At 38.8% G+C, this 12,865-nt stretch overlaps 1 protein-coding gene across 1 annotated transcript in view; it reads left to right on the forward strand.

Moving 5' to 3' along the window:
* TCERG1 (transcription elongation regulator 1) overlaps positions 1-12,865 on the forward strand; it is a 63,237-nt gene that overhangs the window by 14,167 nt on the left and 36,205 nt on the right. The window contains 5 exon segments of the mRNA XM_003354339.5: positions 1,270-1,512; positions 6,265-6,327; positions 7,486-7,686; positions 8,926-9,038; positions 9,803-9,891. Of these exon segments, the coding sequence (XP_003354387.3) occupies positions 1,270-1,512; positions 6,265-6,327; positions 7,486-7,686; positions 8,926-9,038; positions 9,803-9,891 (709 nt within the window).

The following is a 12,865-nucleotide window of genomic DNA, read 5'->3' on the forward strand; positions in this document are numbered from 1 at the left end:
TTCTTTATATCAAGATAAAGATGAAGTATATGTTACCCATGAATTACCAAAATGAGTTTCGATGTGGAGCTGGATGGGTTATGGATAAGTAACAAAAACTGTTTTATAGTATTCGAGAACTGAAAGTTCAAAAAAGGGACATACAGATTTTATGTTTGGGAGTCACAATTTGATTTTACCTGTGATTACTAAGAATGAAGTGTTTTATTTTTGATACTTCAGAGTAATGTATTAGGAGAACCAAATTATCCTGAATTTCACATTTTCCTGGTCTCTCAACTGGAAACCTGAGGGTTTTTTTTTTTTTTTTTTTTACTTCTTTTTTTTAACCTTTTTATTTTGAGATAATTATAAAGAAACTCATTTGTTCATATCCAGTCAGTCCTTAGTTATTGCATATCTTTTTCTCCCTATTCCTCCTTGCTTGGACAATTCTAGATATGTTGAAATTGATTTTCCCACCTCTGTTCTTTTTTCTTCCTGTGCACCTGCCGGGTTAATTCATCAAATGAACAGTGGTTATTACTCTCCCGTACAGAAACCTTCATTCCGCCTCCCCAGTATCCCTTTTACATTCACAAGGTCACATAAGCAACATGTAAATGCATTCTTAGAAAAAATTCACTCGAGTGACGCATGTGTGGTCAAAGGTAAAGCTGTACACAGACACGACTATCCCTTTCGGGGTTCGTTCCTTGAGGTCATTTCTCTCCGTTGACATAAGTGCTTCCCCTTGCCTACCCAGGACACTGCAGCCTCAGTCTTCTGTTCAGGGCTTCCTTCTTTCTGCCTTGGTCTCCCTTTCAGCTGTAACACACTGGTTCTGTTGCTGTGCCTCATGTTCGACTAGTTGACTGCTTGCCTTCTGTTTTCTAAACGATTCCTTGGTGCTGCCCTTCTCTCTGCTTTTACTCACTTTTCTCACTACTTACTTTTTTTTCCTTTCACTTTGTCATTTTCCTTGTTGAAATCCTAATCTTTCAAGGCCTGTCGTCACAGTTAAAATTTCCTGTACCCTCTCATAATAAGAAATGGTTTAAGGTCTTGAAAGAAATGCTTCACATTTATTCCATTTCACTTTGTATTTTGGTTTTTTTGTTTGTTTCATTTAACTATTTTCAACCTTCTTGAAGACAGAGACCTTGTTATAAATTCCTTGCAGTGCATGGAATGGGCCCTTAAATACTTACTGAGTGAGTGAATGACGAATGAATATGGTGAAATGGTTTATGAAGGAGTGATACATATTTTTGTTTTATCTTTCATCAGCACCCACAACACAAGATCAGACCCCAAGTTCTGCTGTTTCAGTTGCCACGCCTACAGTTAGTGTTTCAACTCCTGCTCCTACAGCCACGCCTGTGCAAACCGTTCCCCAGCCGCACCCCCAGACGCTACCTCCTGCCGTTCCTCATTCAGTACCTCAGCCAGCAGCAGCTATACCTGCTTTTCCACCAGTAATGGTACCTCCGTTTCGTGTTCCCCTTCCTGGCATGCCAATTCCACTTCCAGGTAAACCAATAGATTATAATAGTCTTTCCAGCTATGTTTTCATATTGTCAGTTAGTTTGTTCTCATGTGTCTGTTGCATTTGAAATTTGCCTTGAATCTCACCTGTTTGAAACGTTTTTGAAAGATTCATGGCTAACTGCAATATTTTCTCTTGAGTTTTGGTAAATGTCCTTTTTTGTTTGTTGTTTACATGTCTTAAAATTAGAGCCACATTTAAAGCTACACTCATTTTGGATAACGGCCTCAATGGATTAAAAATGGTCTCTCTTCATGTAAATATGTTCTATCTAAATGCAGTATTTTTAAGGGATTGAGTGTATGAAGTTAAGAAATCGCAAGTCATAATAGCCAGCACATATTGAGTGGTTTATTGTGCATTGTTCTAAAAGCACTTTACATGTAATAATTTCCACGACCATCTTAAGAGGTGGGAACACAGGTTAAATTAGTTGCCCGTGGTCACATAGCTAAGAAGTGATGGTGTTGGGATTCGAGTCTGGACACTCCAGATCCAGACACCACACTCTTAATAATTATGTTACACTGAGAAGAAAATGTGAGTCACTCAATTTGAAAAAGTTCTTCCAAAACAGAAACCACGAGTTTCCCTTGTAGCAGTTTTGAAGTTTAACATGCACCATTTAAATGTTGAAATAATTACAGTGAATTCATGTGTTTCATTGTCTTAGGGGAGATCCGTACAACTAGAGAAGGAATTAAAAGATGGTGGAGTAGAGTTTTTCCCATAGGGATTGAACAGTGAAGTATTTGGCACCTGAATTTGAATGCATGTGCTGTTGTCAGACATATTTGCTCTTTAACCCATGGTCTGTTCCAGAATTACAGTTGAAAATATTGGTACTTTAGGGAGGTCAAGTTCATAAGGATAGTTTATAGCCAAGATGAGTAGAACCTAGGCTTCTTGTCTCCTCATTTCACATTCCTTCTAGAGTGATTGCTGCTTCATTGTACTAGTTCGTAAGCACAGGGTTGTAATGTAGCTATTACTTAGATTTGCACACATTTTCATTATCACTCTTGCTCTGATTATCTATTTCCTTGTAACCGCTTTGAAAGGAACACGTTCAGGTATTATACTTTAGTAAGAAAGAAACCATGAATTTAAGAATTAGTGGGGGGGTATTTTGGGAAATTATTTACATGTTGCTGATGTAGTATCAGATAATTAATTGGCCAATAGGTGATGTTTAGGAAACTGAAATTTAAAAGTAAGAAGAAAATCAAAAAGGTTTTCTCTAATGCTAGGGATTACCCATTTTTCAAAATTAAAGATGATGAGCTGAATATTTTCTTTTTGTAAAAATGTAGGTGATGAGTGGATAATAGCATGATGTTTGTCATAACCTCTTGCAATCTTGGTTAGCTTTGGGGTCAGGGACAGTGTTAAGACCAGATCCTGGCTTCTGAGTGATCTTAGGGAGCTGGGATTATTACTTCTCTAGAGAGGAGATGGAGAGGTAGCATAATAGCGTATCTGTGGTATTTGAAAGTGCTCATCTGAAGGATTTTGGTTTTGCTTTAGAGGTTCTTTTTTTTTTTTTTTTTACTATTTCTTGGGCCGCTCCCATGGCATATGGAGGTTCCTAGGCTAGGGGGCGAATCGGAGCTGCAGCTGCCAGCCTACTCCAGAGCCACAGCAATGCGGGATCCGAGCCACGTCTGCAACCTACACCACAGCTCACGGCAACGCCAGATCGTTAACCCACTGAGCAAGGGCAGGGACCGAACCCACAACCATGACCAACCTCATGGTTCCTAGTCGGATTCGTTAACCACTGCCCCACAAGGGCAACTCCCGCTTTAGAGGTTCTTAATAGGATTAGTGGGTGAAAGGGACAGAGTAGCAAAATTTATTTCTATAGAAAGTGGATTTTTTCACCGTAAAATCCCTTCAGTTATAGCATCTTCAGATGTCATGGTCTTATCTGGCTCCCATCCCATCATTACTTTTTTTTTTTTCTTTTGGTCTTTTTAGGGCTGCACCCCAGGCTTATGGAGGTTCCAGGCTAAGGGTCTAATTGGAGCTGTAGCTGCTGGCCTACACCAGAGCCACAGCAACGCTAGGTCCAAGCCATGTCTGTGACCTGCACCACAGTTCACAGCAACGCCGGTTCCTTAACTCACTGAGTGAGGCCAGGGATTGACCCTGCTTCCTCATGCGTGCTAGTCAGATTCGTTTCCACTGAGCCACGACAGGAACTCCCATTAAATTTTAGAACAGATGATGGTAACCATTTGGGTTACCAAATGAGGTAGTACCTATGAAGTTTGGCAGTTAAAGGCATTTAATAAATGGATAATTTATTTATTTTGGATAATACATGGAAGTAAATGGATAATCTATTTAATAAATAATGCCATTAATGTCATTTGTAGGTCAGTTGGAAGAGACTTGAGTTAGATAATCTATAAAATTTTGTCCCAGATACAAAGGTTCTTTAGGGAGCTAATGTTTTATAGAAGGTAATATTAATATCTTTATATATACAGTAAGGCATCTTTGGTATTAAAGTTTATTCATTTTCTTATTTCCCTTTGTCATCTAAGATGCTTTAGTAAAAACGACAAAGACTTGTTTTTCTCCTCAGATCTTTGGCCTTACACGCAGTGCCATCTCTCTCTCTCTTTTCTTCTTTAGTCAGTTCAGCAGTAAGGCCATCAGGAGGGATTTGGATGGAATTGTCTTGGAGCTCAGTTCTGTTTGAAATAGCAGTGCATGGCTCAAATGAGGATAATTAGAGAGGAGAGAGTCAAACAGGAGGAAAGAAGGGAATGGAAGAGTTGGGCAACTTACAGAAATAAGAGCTGGCATTAGGATGGTGAATCGGATTAGGATGATAGGACTTCTGCTTCTTAGTCCGCAAAATCTTATTTGGAATTTTAAGAGGCTTATGGGCAGTGGCATCAGGATTATCTAGAATACTAAATAGGGAACTTTCTAATTTCCTGTTAGAACCTAATCTGAGGTCAGAGTTGTAGAAAAATTGATCAAATGCCCTCTTTGTAAAAAGAAGGATAAAAATTTAGAGATTTGGTTATTTTATGAGTCGTTGTGATATGCGTATAGTCACCCTTGGAGAAGAGGTTTTTAACGTGAGAAATACACGTGATCTTGCATGAAGGTCTGTGAGTGTAGGTAAATACAAGAGTTCCGTGTCGGCCCAGGTGGTCCTTAACTGTGGCAGTTAGGTCTAAACATGGAAAGATTTGATTTTCTTCCGTTTCAGTTTATAGTTGAAATTATTTATTGGGAAATGGTTTTGGAGAACAGTCTTTGAGAATAAAGTTCATGTCACCTAAAAATCTCAAAATCTAGTGCCGACTTAGTAGAGCCAGTGGCCTGCAGATGGCAGTGTTTATACTAATTTAAACCTAATGCACTGTCACTTCCCTAACCAAATGGAATTTTTCCATTGCTTTCTTTAAATATTGTGGAAAATAAAACTGCATATAATTTTACTCAGCATGTTTTTATGATCCAGTGCTTTTGTTTTATTAATAGAAAGTTTAGCTTAATATTTTTATATAAAATTGTAATTTAACAAATTAGACACTTTTCAAAAATTGGCAGTATTTTTGTGTGTGTGTGAGTGAACATAGATAACATTATTTACAAACCCAGGGGTTTAATTTCAATTTTCATCTCTGAATTAAAAGAAACTTCATTTCATTATGGGGAAGATAGTTTATTATTTTTAATTTTATCAGTACCAGAGTGGTTTGGTGTTTTTTTGTTTTTGCTTTTGTTTTTTTTTTAGCCAAGACAAATAGAAAATAAAATTTAATTTCCCAACCTTTTGCCTTCAGTCTTTTCATTTAAAATTTTTTAAAAAAACACTCTTAATTTGATTTTCCTCAATTAATCAGACTTAGTTTTCCAGCTTTTCCTTTCATTCCCTTTTTATCACCATTGTAATGCATCACGATGAGTCTTCATTCTTCTCAGAACTGTACGTAATTTCCATTCTGTGAAGTAAGTGCTGCTCCTTTAGCGGGCGTAAAGATTGAGGTTTTTAAAGCAGCCAGCCCCCGTGGTCATTAATGATAGTGCAGGGACTGCGTCTTTCTTCACATGTTAGCCTGCCCCCACTGTGTTCCAAGCCCATGGCATTCCACCGGGCAGGCACGTGGGTATTTTGTCATTAGTTGAGTGCTCTCCTTCTCTTCATCTTTGCCCTTCTTTTTTTGAAGTATTACTTGCAGTGGAATATTTGGATCTGTCTCATACTTCATTTTCTTTCTTTCTTTCCCTCTGTTCTTACTCTTTTCCTCCTGCATGGTTATGCTCCATGCTTCTGCTTCTGCGTGTAGTTCCCACTTAGCAGCAGCACAGAGAAAGTGTCTGGTCAGCGTCATGCTGCGTCTGCCTTTCACTGGTATCTAAAGCAGCATGGGTTTGACGTCCTGTGGGAACAGGTCCCACAGCAGCCCTTGTCATGCATATGTAATGAAGGGGCTTTCCTTTGTTGAATTCAAATTCTTGAGACTCCTTCAGATACTGTCAGCTGGTTTGATGAAAAGGTAATTGATGTTATAATTTAGAATCAGTTATCATTGGATTTGGCGCTCCTTCCCACAAAATGTCAAGCAAAATAAATTTTACTCCATTCTTGGTCTTTTTCATTGGAAATAGTATTCTAAATTGTAGTGGTAAATTATTTCCCTGAATCCCAGTGGTAGCCGACATACAATGGCAGCTTTCCAACGTATGCTTGCTTATCCATTTTACAGGTGTAGCAATGATGCAAATAGTCAGCTGCCCGTATGTAAAGACAGTCGCTACCACCAAGACCGGTAATTTTTAAAACCATCTTAGTTTGTTTTGTCTGTAAGTTGGCATGGTAGTGAATGTTGTTGTTTATCCTTTTATTTATTTATTTTGCCCAAGTTGAGTGGATTTTTTTATATTTTTCTTTTTAACGAGCGGTATAAATGCAGTTGTCATATTTGGCCAACACTTAATTTTCCCAATTGCCTGTAGTATTAGCTTCGTTGGTTCACAAAAGCAAATAAGGTCAGATCACTTTATATCTTAATTTTTGTAATAAGTGTAAACAACTTCATTCTCATATTCATAACATTTAATTTTATTTTTTGATGTGTGTTTTAAGTTAAATATAAAAAAATCATTTCCATGTGTAAAGTGATGTGATTATGCTTGCATGCTAGTAAATATATGTGTGTGAATATTTGTGTGGTAGTATAAATTTGCATTTTAAAAGTTATAGAAGTTAACTACCTGAAACTGAAATTCTAGTATAGGATTTGAGGGTTTTTTCAATTTTGATTCACATTGATTATTTATATCATATCAGCTTATCTATCTGGTGATATAAATCTCGGCTTATCTTTTAAAAAATGGGAGAACCTTTGCTTTCTTTTTGGAAAAGACTAAATTGACTGTCAAAGAGTTTACAGGGATATCTGACTTAATCTCATATATTAAAGTAGATTTGACAATAAACTCAATCATTTTTGTATAGTTTTTCAGTCATTTACTTTAAAGTAGAATTTTATTCATGTCTTTTTTTTGGTACGTTAGAACAAGAAAATTATTTTGCCTCAGAAAATATGCTTAATAAATGTGCTCGTGGCCTTGATTTCATTGGAATTTGAGAAATTCTTTATAAAAATACAATTTTATGAAGTAGAGGATGTACCATTATTTTTTAATTTATTATGTTATTCTAGTTCATTAAGATTTCATCATAGGTATGACCTGAATTTGTGACCGTTGAGGTGTACTCTTTGGGTGAATTTCTGAATCTATTTGAATTTAGACAGAACTAAACCAGGGGTATAGCTTTAAGTAATTAAATCACTTTATATGATTATTTTCAGCTAGCTCTTTCATTTATTAATATTTAATAGAAAGATTTAGCTCTTTTCAAGTTTTTCTTCTGTGTGGCAGTTTGATACTTGAATCTGATTTGGTTGTTGCTCTTCTTGTAGGTGTGTTGCCAGGAATGGCCCCTCCCATTGTACCCATGATACACCCCCAGGTTGCTATTGCAGCCTCACCTGCTACCTTAGCTGGGGCAACAGCAGTTTCTGAGTGGACCGAATATAAAACAGCAGATGGGAAGACCTATTATTATAATAATAGGACATTAGAGTCAACCTGGGAAAAGCCCCAAGAACTGAAGGAAAAAGGTATAGTTTTAATGACTTAGTGGGGCATAGTATAAATAGAATACTGTGTGAAACTCTGAGTTAATTCGTTTTTAACATGCTTGAGGGATTCTTTTTCTTTTCTCTTCTCTTTGCTTTTTTTTTTTTTTTTTTCTTTTCCTTTTAGGGCTGCTACACCTGCGGCATATGGAGGATCCCAGGCTAAGGATTGAATCGAAGCTTCAGCTGCCAGCCTACACCGCAGCTCACAGCAGTGCTGGATCCTTAACCCATTAAGTGAGGCCAGGGATTGAGCTGCATCTTCCTGGATGCCACTTGGGTTCATTACCACTGAGCCACGATGGGAACTCCCGGATTTCCTTTTTTCTTTTTTTTTATTATTTATTATTATTATTTCTTTAGGGCTGCACCCAGGTGTATGGAGGTTCCCAGGCTAGGGGTTGAATCGGAGCTATAGCCACTGCCCTACACCACAGCCACAGCAACACCAGATCCGAGCCGCATCTGCGACCTGCACCACGGCTCATGACAACGCCAAACCTTAAACCACTGAGCGGGGCCAGGGATCAAACCTGTGCCCTCATGGATGCTAGTCAGGTAGTTTCTGCTGAGCCACGACGGGAACTCTGTCTAGGATTTTCTAATTACACAGTTTTGGATAGTTAATTTCCTCTGAATTGATAAATAGGTGTTGATAAATTGAATTGATAAATAGGTTATTCTTCTACTTACATGTTTGTCTATCATTTTACCACATGGAGAAGTGGATATACAAATACATATTTACTATTTTTTACTGTTGTCAGGGACTGTATAATTATTCTATTGAATAATTACTGTTGTCCTTATTGAGTTTGATAGTGAAGGAAGAAATGTATTTATTGTGTGTTCTAAAGGGAGAAAATGTAGACTGTTGGAGTCTTGGATGAAGAGGACTCCATTTCCTGTGTCACAAGTCCTTTTTTTGCTCCTAAGTATTTCAGTATCTTACCCCTTTCAAGTAAAATGAATGGCTCCTACAGATGATGTGTGAATGACCTGAAAGGCTTTATGCCCCTCTGAGCTCAGTAGTTCTCATTGTATAGCAAGGTATTGGGAGCTGAGCATTACATTGGAGTCAAATCAATGATATTTCAAGGAAGAACATTTTATTTTTGTGGTTAATAACTAGAAATGGGATATCTTAACTGCTTAGTCTCTGAAAGTTCTTTAGAACTTAAATCAGAACCACTGAGTGATGTTGTCTCAATTTTTTAATAGAAAAATTAGAGGAGAAGATCAAAGAGCCAATTAAAGAACCTTCCGAAGAGCCTCTGCCAATGGAGACAGAGGAGGAGGATCCTAAAGAAGAGCCGATCAAGGAGATAAAGGAGGTACAGGGCCATCGCCTGTTAGCCTGGGAGCCAGCTTTGGTTGTTGGGTATCGTTGACTTAGAACTGAAAATCCGTTTGCTGTAGTTTTAGATAACTGCTATAAATCGGAAATTTTAGGGTTCTTTGAAGTATTTAATTCAGTTTTTCCTTTGAAAGTTTCATTAAATTACTTCTTATACTAAAACAAGACCCCCCCTCCCCCCCTAGAAAGAAAGGGCCTTGGACCAGAGCTTGGACCTGATGTCCAGTCTCCTGACTTGTAGACTGGTACGTGTCATAGTTATAAGTACACTTCATATTTGGAGAATGTTGATTGTGTCTTTCTGTTCTCTCTTGGTGTGGAATGATCTCTGTTTGGCACTCAAAGAGCTCTTCTTTTTGGAAGCTGCTTTATTGAGTGAGGGACCAGTGGCAGTCGTGCAGGGAATTGAGCAGAAAAAAGAAACAGCCTTAAATGAAGAGGTCTTCTCTCATCTTCTCTCCCCTTTTCCTCATTTCTGCTCCTAAACAGGTGATTAGTGTGTTTGTAAGACAGGACCATCTACTGCTGATGGGGTGTACTGCTGTAGAATTTGGCTCTGTCTAGGGCACAAGGATCTAGAACTTACTTAGAGATTGTGATTCAGAGTCTCCCCTCACTATGCTAGCAACAGACCTGATGTTGGTTGTACTTTAAGGTGTTTGCAGAGATTCTTATGTTTGTGGGGTAATCAGGTATAGTTTTGTGATACTGATTTAATGGGAGTAATATCATTTCCCATAGGAGCCCAAAGAAGAGGAGATGACTGAAGAAGAAAAGGCTGCCCAGAAGGCAAAGCCAGTAGCTACTACCCCTATTCCGGGTACTCCATGGTATGTTCTTGACTTAATTAGCACGCTGATGGATTGATAGATTCCTGCTTGATTACTATGTAATTATACGTAGGAAGAAAAGTGTAGCCTACTGCATAGCACAGGGAACTATATCCAGTCTCTTGGGATAGACCATGATTGAAGATAATATAAGAAAGGGAGAGAGAGAACGAGAGAGAGAGAGAGAGAGAGAGAGAGAGAGAGAGTGTGTATATGTGTGTGTGTGTGTGTGTGTGTGTCAGGGTCACTTTGCTGTAGAGCAGAAATTGGCACATTGTAAATCAGCTATGCTTTAATTAAAACAAACCAAGGGAAAAGTATGTGTCAAATGAATGTTTTTATCTACTGAATATTTATTGGTTCTTCTTCTTTGAATTTTGGGTGCTCAGACCTAAAACTCAACTCTTGCAGTATCTTCCTCCCTTCATGAAACTCTCCATTAATGTTTATTGTTTATGGTTATAAATTTGAACCACTCTGGGACCCTGAATCTACTTTTTATTGTTTAAAATACTTTAAAACTGCTTTTGTGTAAATATCCACATGTGTTTATAGAATTTTGTGAAATTGTGTGCTTTTATGTTAGTTCTGAATGGTCTGTTTTTTAATCTCCTCTGTTTGGTTCTCTCTTTTCTTCCTCTCCCCACTTCAAGGCTTTCTCTCCTGTTGCTGTTCTAACTTACTTACTCTTTTACAGTCCCTGCATGGCACTGAGCTGGCTTGTCTTACTCTCCTCATCTCTAGGTTCCTCTCCAGCTTGTTGTCCTTACTTCGTCCTCCTTGGTTTTCTTTTCTTTCTTTCTTTTTTTTTGGTCTTTTTTTTTAAGGCCACAACCTTGACACATGGAGGTTCCCAACAGGGGCTCAAGTCAAGCTACGCCCCAGCCCCAGCATCGAGGGATCCTAGCCTCATCGGCGACCTATACCACAGCTCACGGCAACGCTGGACCCTTACTCCTTGTTTTTCTTACTGTGAAAGTAAATGTGTTTGTTCTGTAGAATTCCACAGCCTGGATTTTATTACAGCCCCCTCATACCCATTCCTCCGTTTCCTGCACACTAGCAGGGTTGCAGAGATAGGATCAGGTGCCCGTGAGATCTTTTTGGCAAGACTAGGTCATCAGTGATAATGTGCTTTGCCCTCAGGATGCGTCTGGTTGTCTTTCGTGATGTTACTGCTCAGAACGTGGTTTTCAGCCAGGAGTAATTCTGTCCGTCTTCCCTCAGCCCCTCTTTCTCCTGGACATGGGCAGGGTCTGGAGGCTTTTTCAGTTGTCGTCACTTGGGTGGTGTTAGTAAGCACGCAGTGGATAGAGGCCTGGGATGCTGCTTAACATCCTACCTTGCACAGAACAGCTCCTCACAAGAACTAATTGTTTGGCTCAAAATGTCGGTAGTGCTGAGGTTGCAGAACCCGGGCTAGACCTCTTGTTACGAGTTGACCACGGTGGTAATGTGTTTGTGTTACTCTCTGTTCATCTATTGGCTGTAATACCTAGAGCTCCTTCCCCTTGCGAATGTTACAAATGATAGAGAAAGAAAAGATTTGCTTATACCTGTTTTCAGAAGGAGTTGGTTTAAGTATTAGAAATGCCTGGATTTAAATATGTCTTATATGTTTCTCTCCGTAGCAGTTATTGTGCTTATTGTGTTTGTTTCTTTCGTCTCGGGCTGGGCGGAGTATCTCAGGGTTGACTTCTGAGGTTTTGGTGGTGTGGTGCAGCCCTGTCCGATGGTCTCTTTCCTTTCTTCGACAAGATGTTGCTCACTTATAAATTTCCTGCTTCAGACCCGATTCAGCTGTTTCTCTAAGGAACCCTGATTTCTTTTTGTGGAAAGTGGCTTTATAGGCCCTGGTGTGGGATCTAGGGATAGTGGTTACTACTGAATTAGTCATTATTTTTAGATTCTTTGGTAGACACAGATGGAAGATACATACATTTGAAGATGCGTCCTGAGTTCACACCATTGCTTGCAGTGCCAGTTGCTACAAGGTTTTTACCCTCATCATCGTCAGTATCTCATTTCCTTCTGAAAATCCTGTTGGAGTGACAGCCCCGTGATTACTCACATGCTCTTCTCACACACAAGACGCACAGCAGTAGTACCAGTGCTATCACCAACCATGTGGTTACTAAAGACAGTTTAAGCTTTTGTTTACAGTTATTTTTTGTTTAGGGTATATTACTTTAGGAGATGTATAGTTAAATTATTGTGTGTGTGTGTATTTTTTTTTTTCCTTCCTTTTTTTTCTTTTAGGGCTGCAGTTGTGACATCTGGAAGTTCTCAGACTAGGGGTCTAATCAGAGCTACAGCCACTGGCCTAAGCCACAGCCATAGCCACAGCATTGTGGGAACCGAGCCACGTCTGTGACCTATACCACAGCTCATGGCAACGCTGGCTCCTTAGCCCACTGAGCGAGGCCAGGGATCGAACCTGCATCCGCATGGATCCTAGTTGGATTCGTTAACCACGACAGGAACTCCCAATTATTGCGTGTTTTAACAGTGTTCTGGAATAGTTTTCTATATATTTATTCCACTAACTTGGTACACAGCCTCACTTTAAAAAATAATTGTGTAAAATATATACTCGTTCCAGAATTAAGAGTTATGAAGGCAATCTATTTTTTAATTTAATTTTATTTTTTTATTACTCAAATGAATTTATCACATCTGTAGTTGTATAATGATCATAACAATCCAATTTTACAGGATTTCCATCCCACAGCCCAAGTACATCCCCTACCCCCAAACTGTCTCCTCCAGAGACCGTAAGTTTTTCAATGTCTGTGAGTCAGCACCTGTTCTGCAAAGAAGTTCAGTCTGTCCTTTCTTCAGATTCCACATGTCAGTGAAAGCATTTGATGTGGGTGTCTCATTGTATGGCTGACTTCACTTAGCATGATAATTTCTAGGTCCATCCATGTTGCTAAAATTGCCTGTATTTCGTTCCTTTTAATGGCTGAGTAAT

The sequence above is a fragment of the Sus scrofa genome, chromosome 2, assembly GCF_000003025.6.
Source record: "Sus scrofa isolate TJ Tabasco breed Duroc chromosome 2, Sscrofa11.1, whole genome shotgun sequence".
NCBI classification, from domain to species: Eukaryota; Metazoa; Chordata; class Mammalia; order Artiodactyla; family Suidae; genus Sus; species Sus scrofa.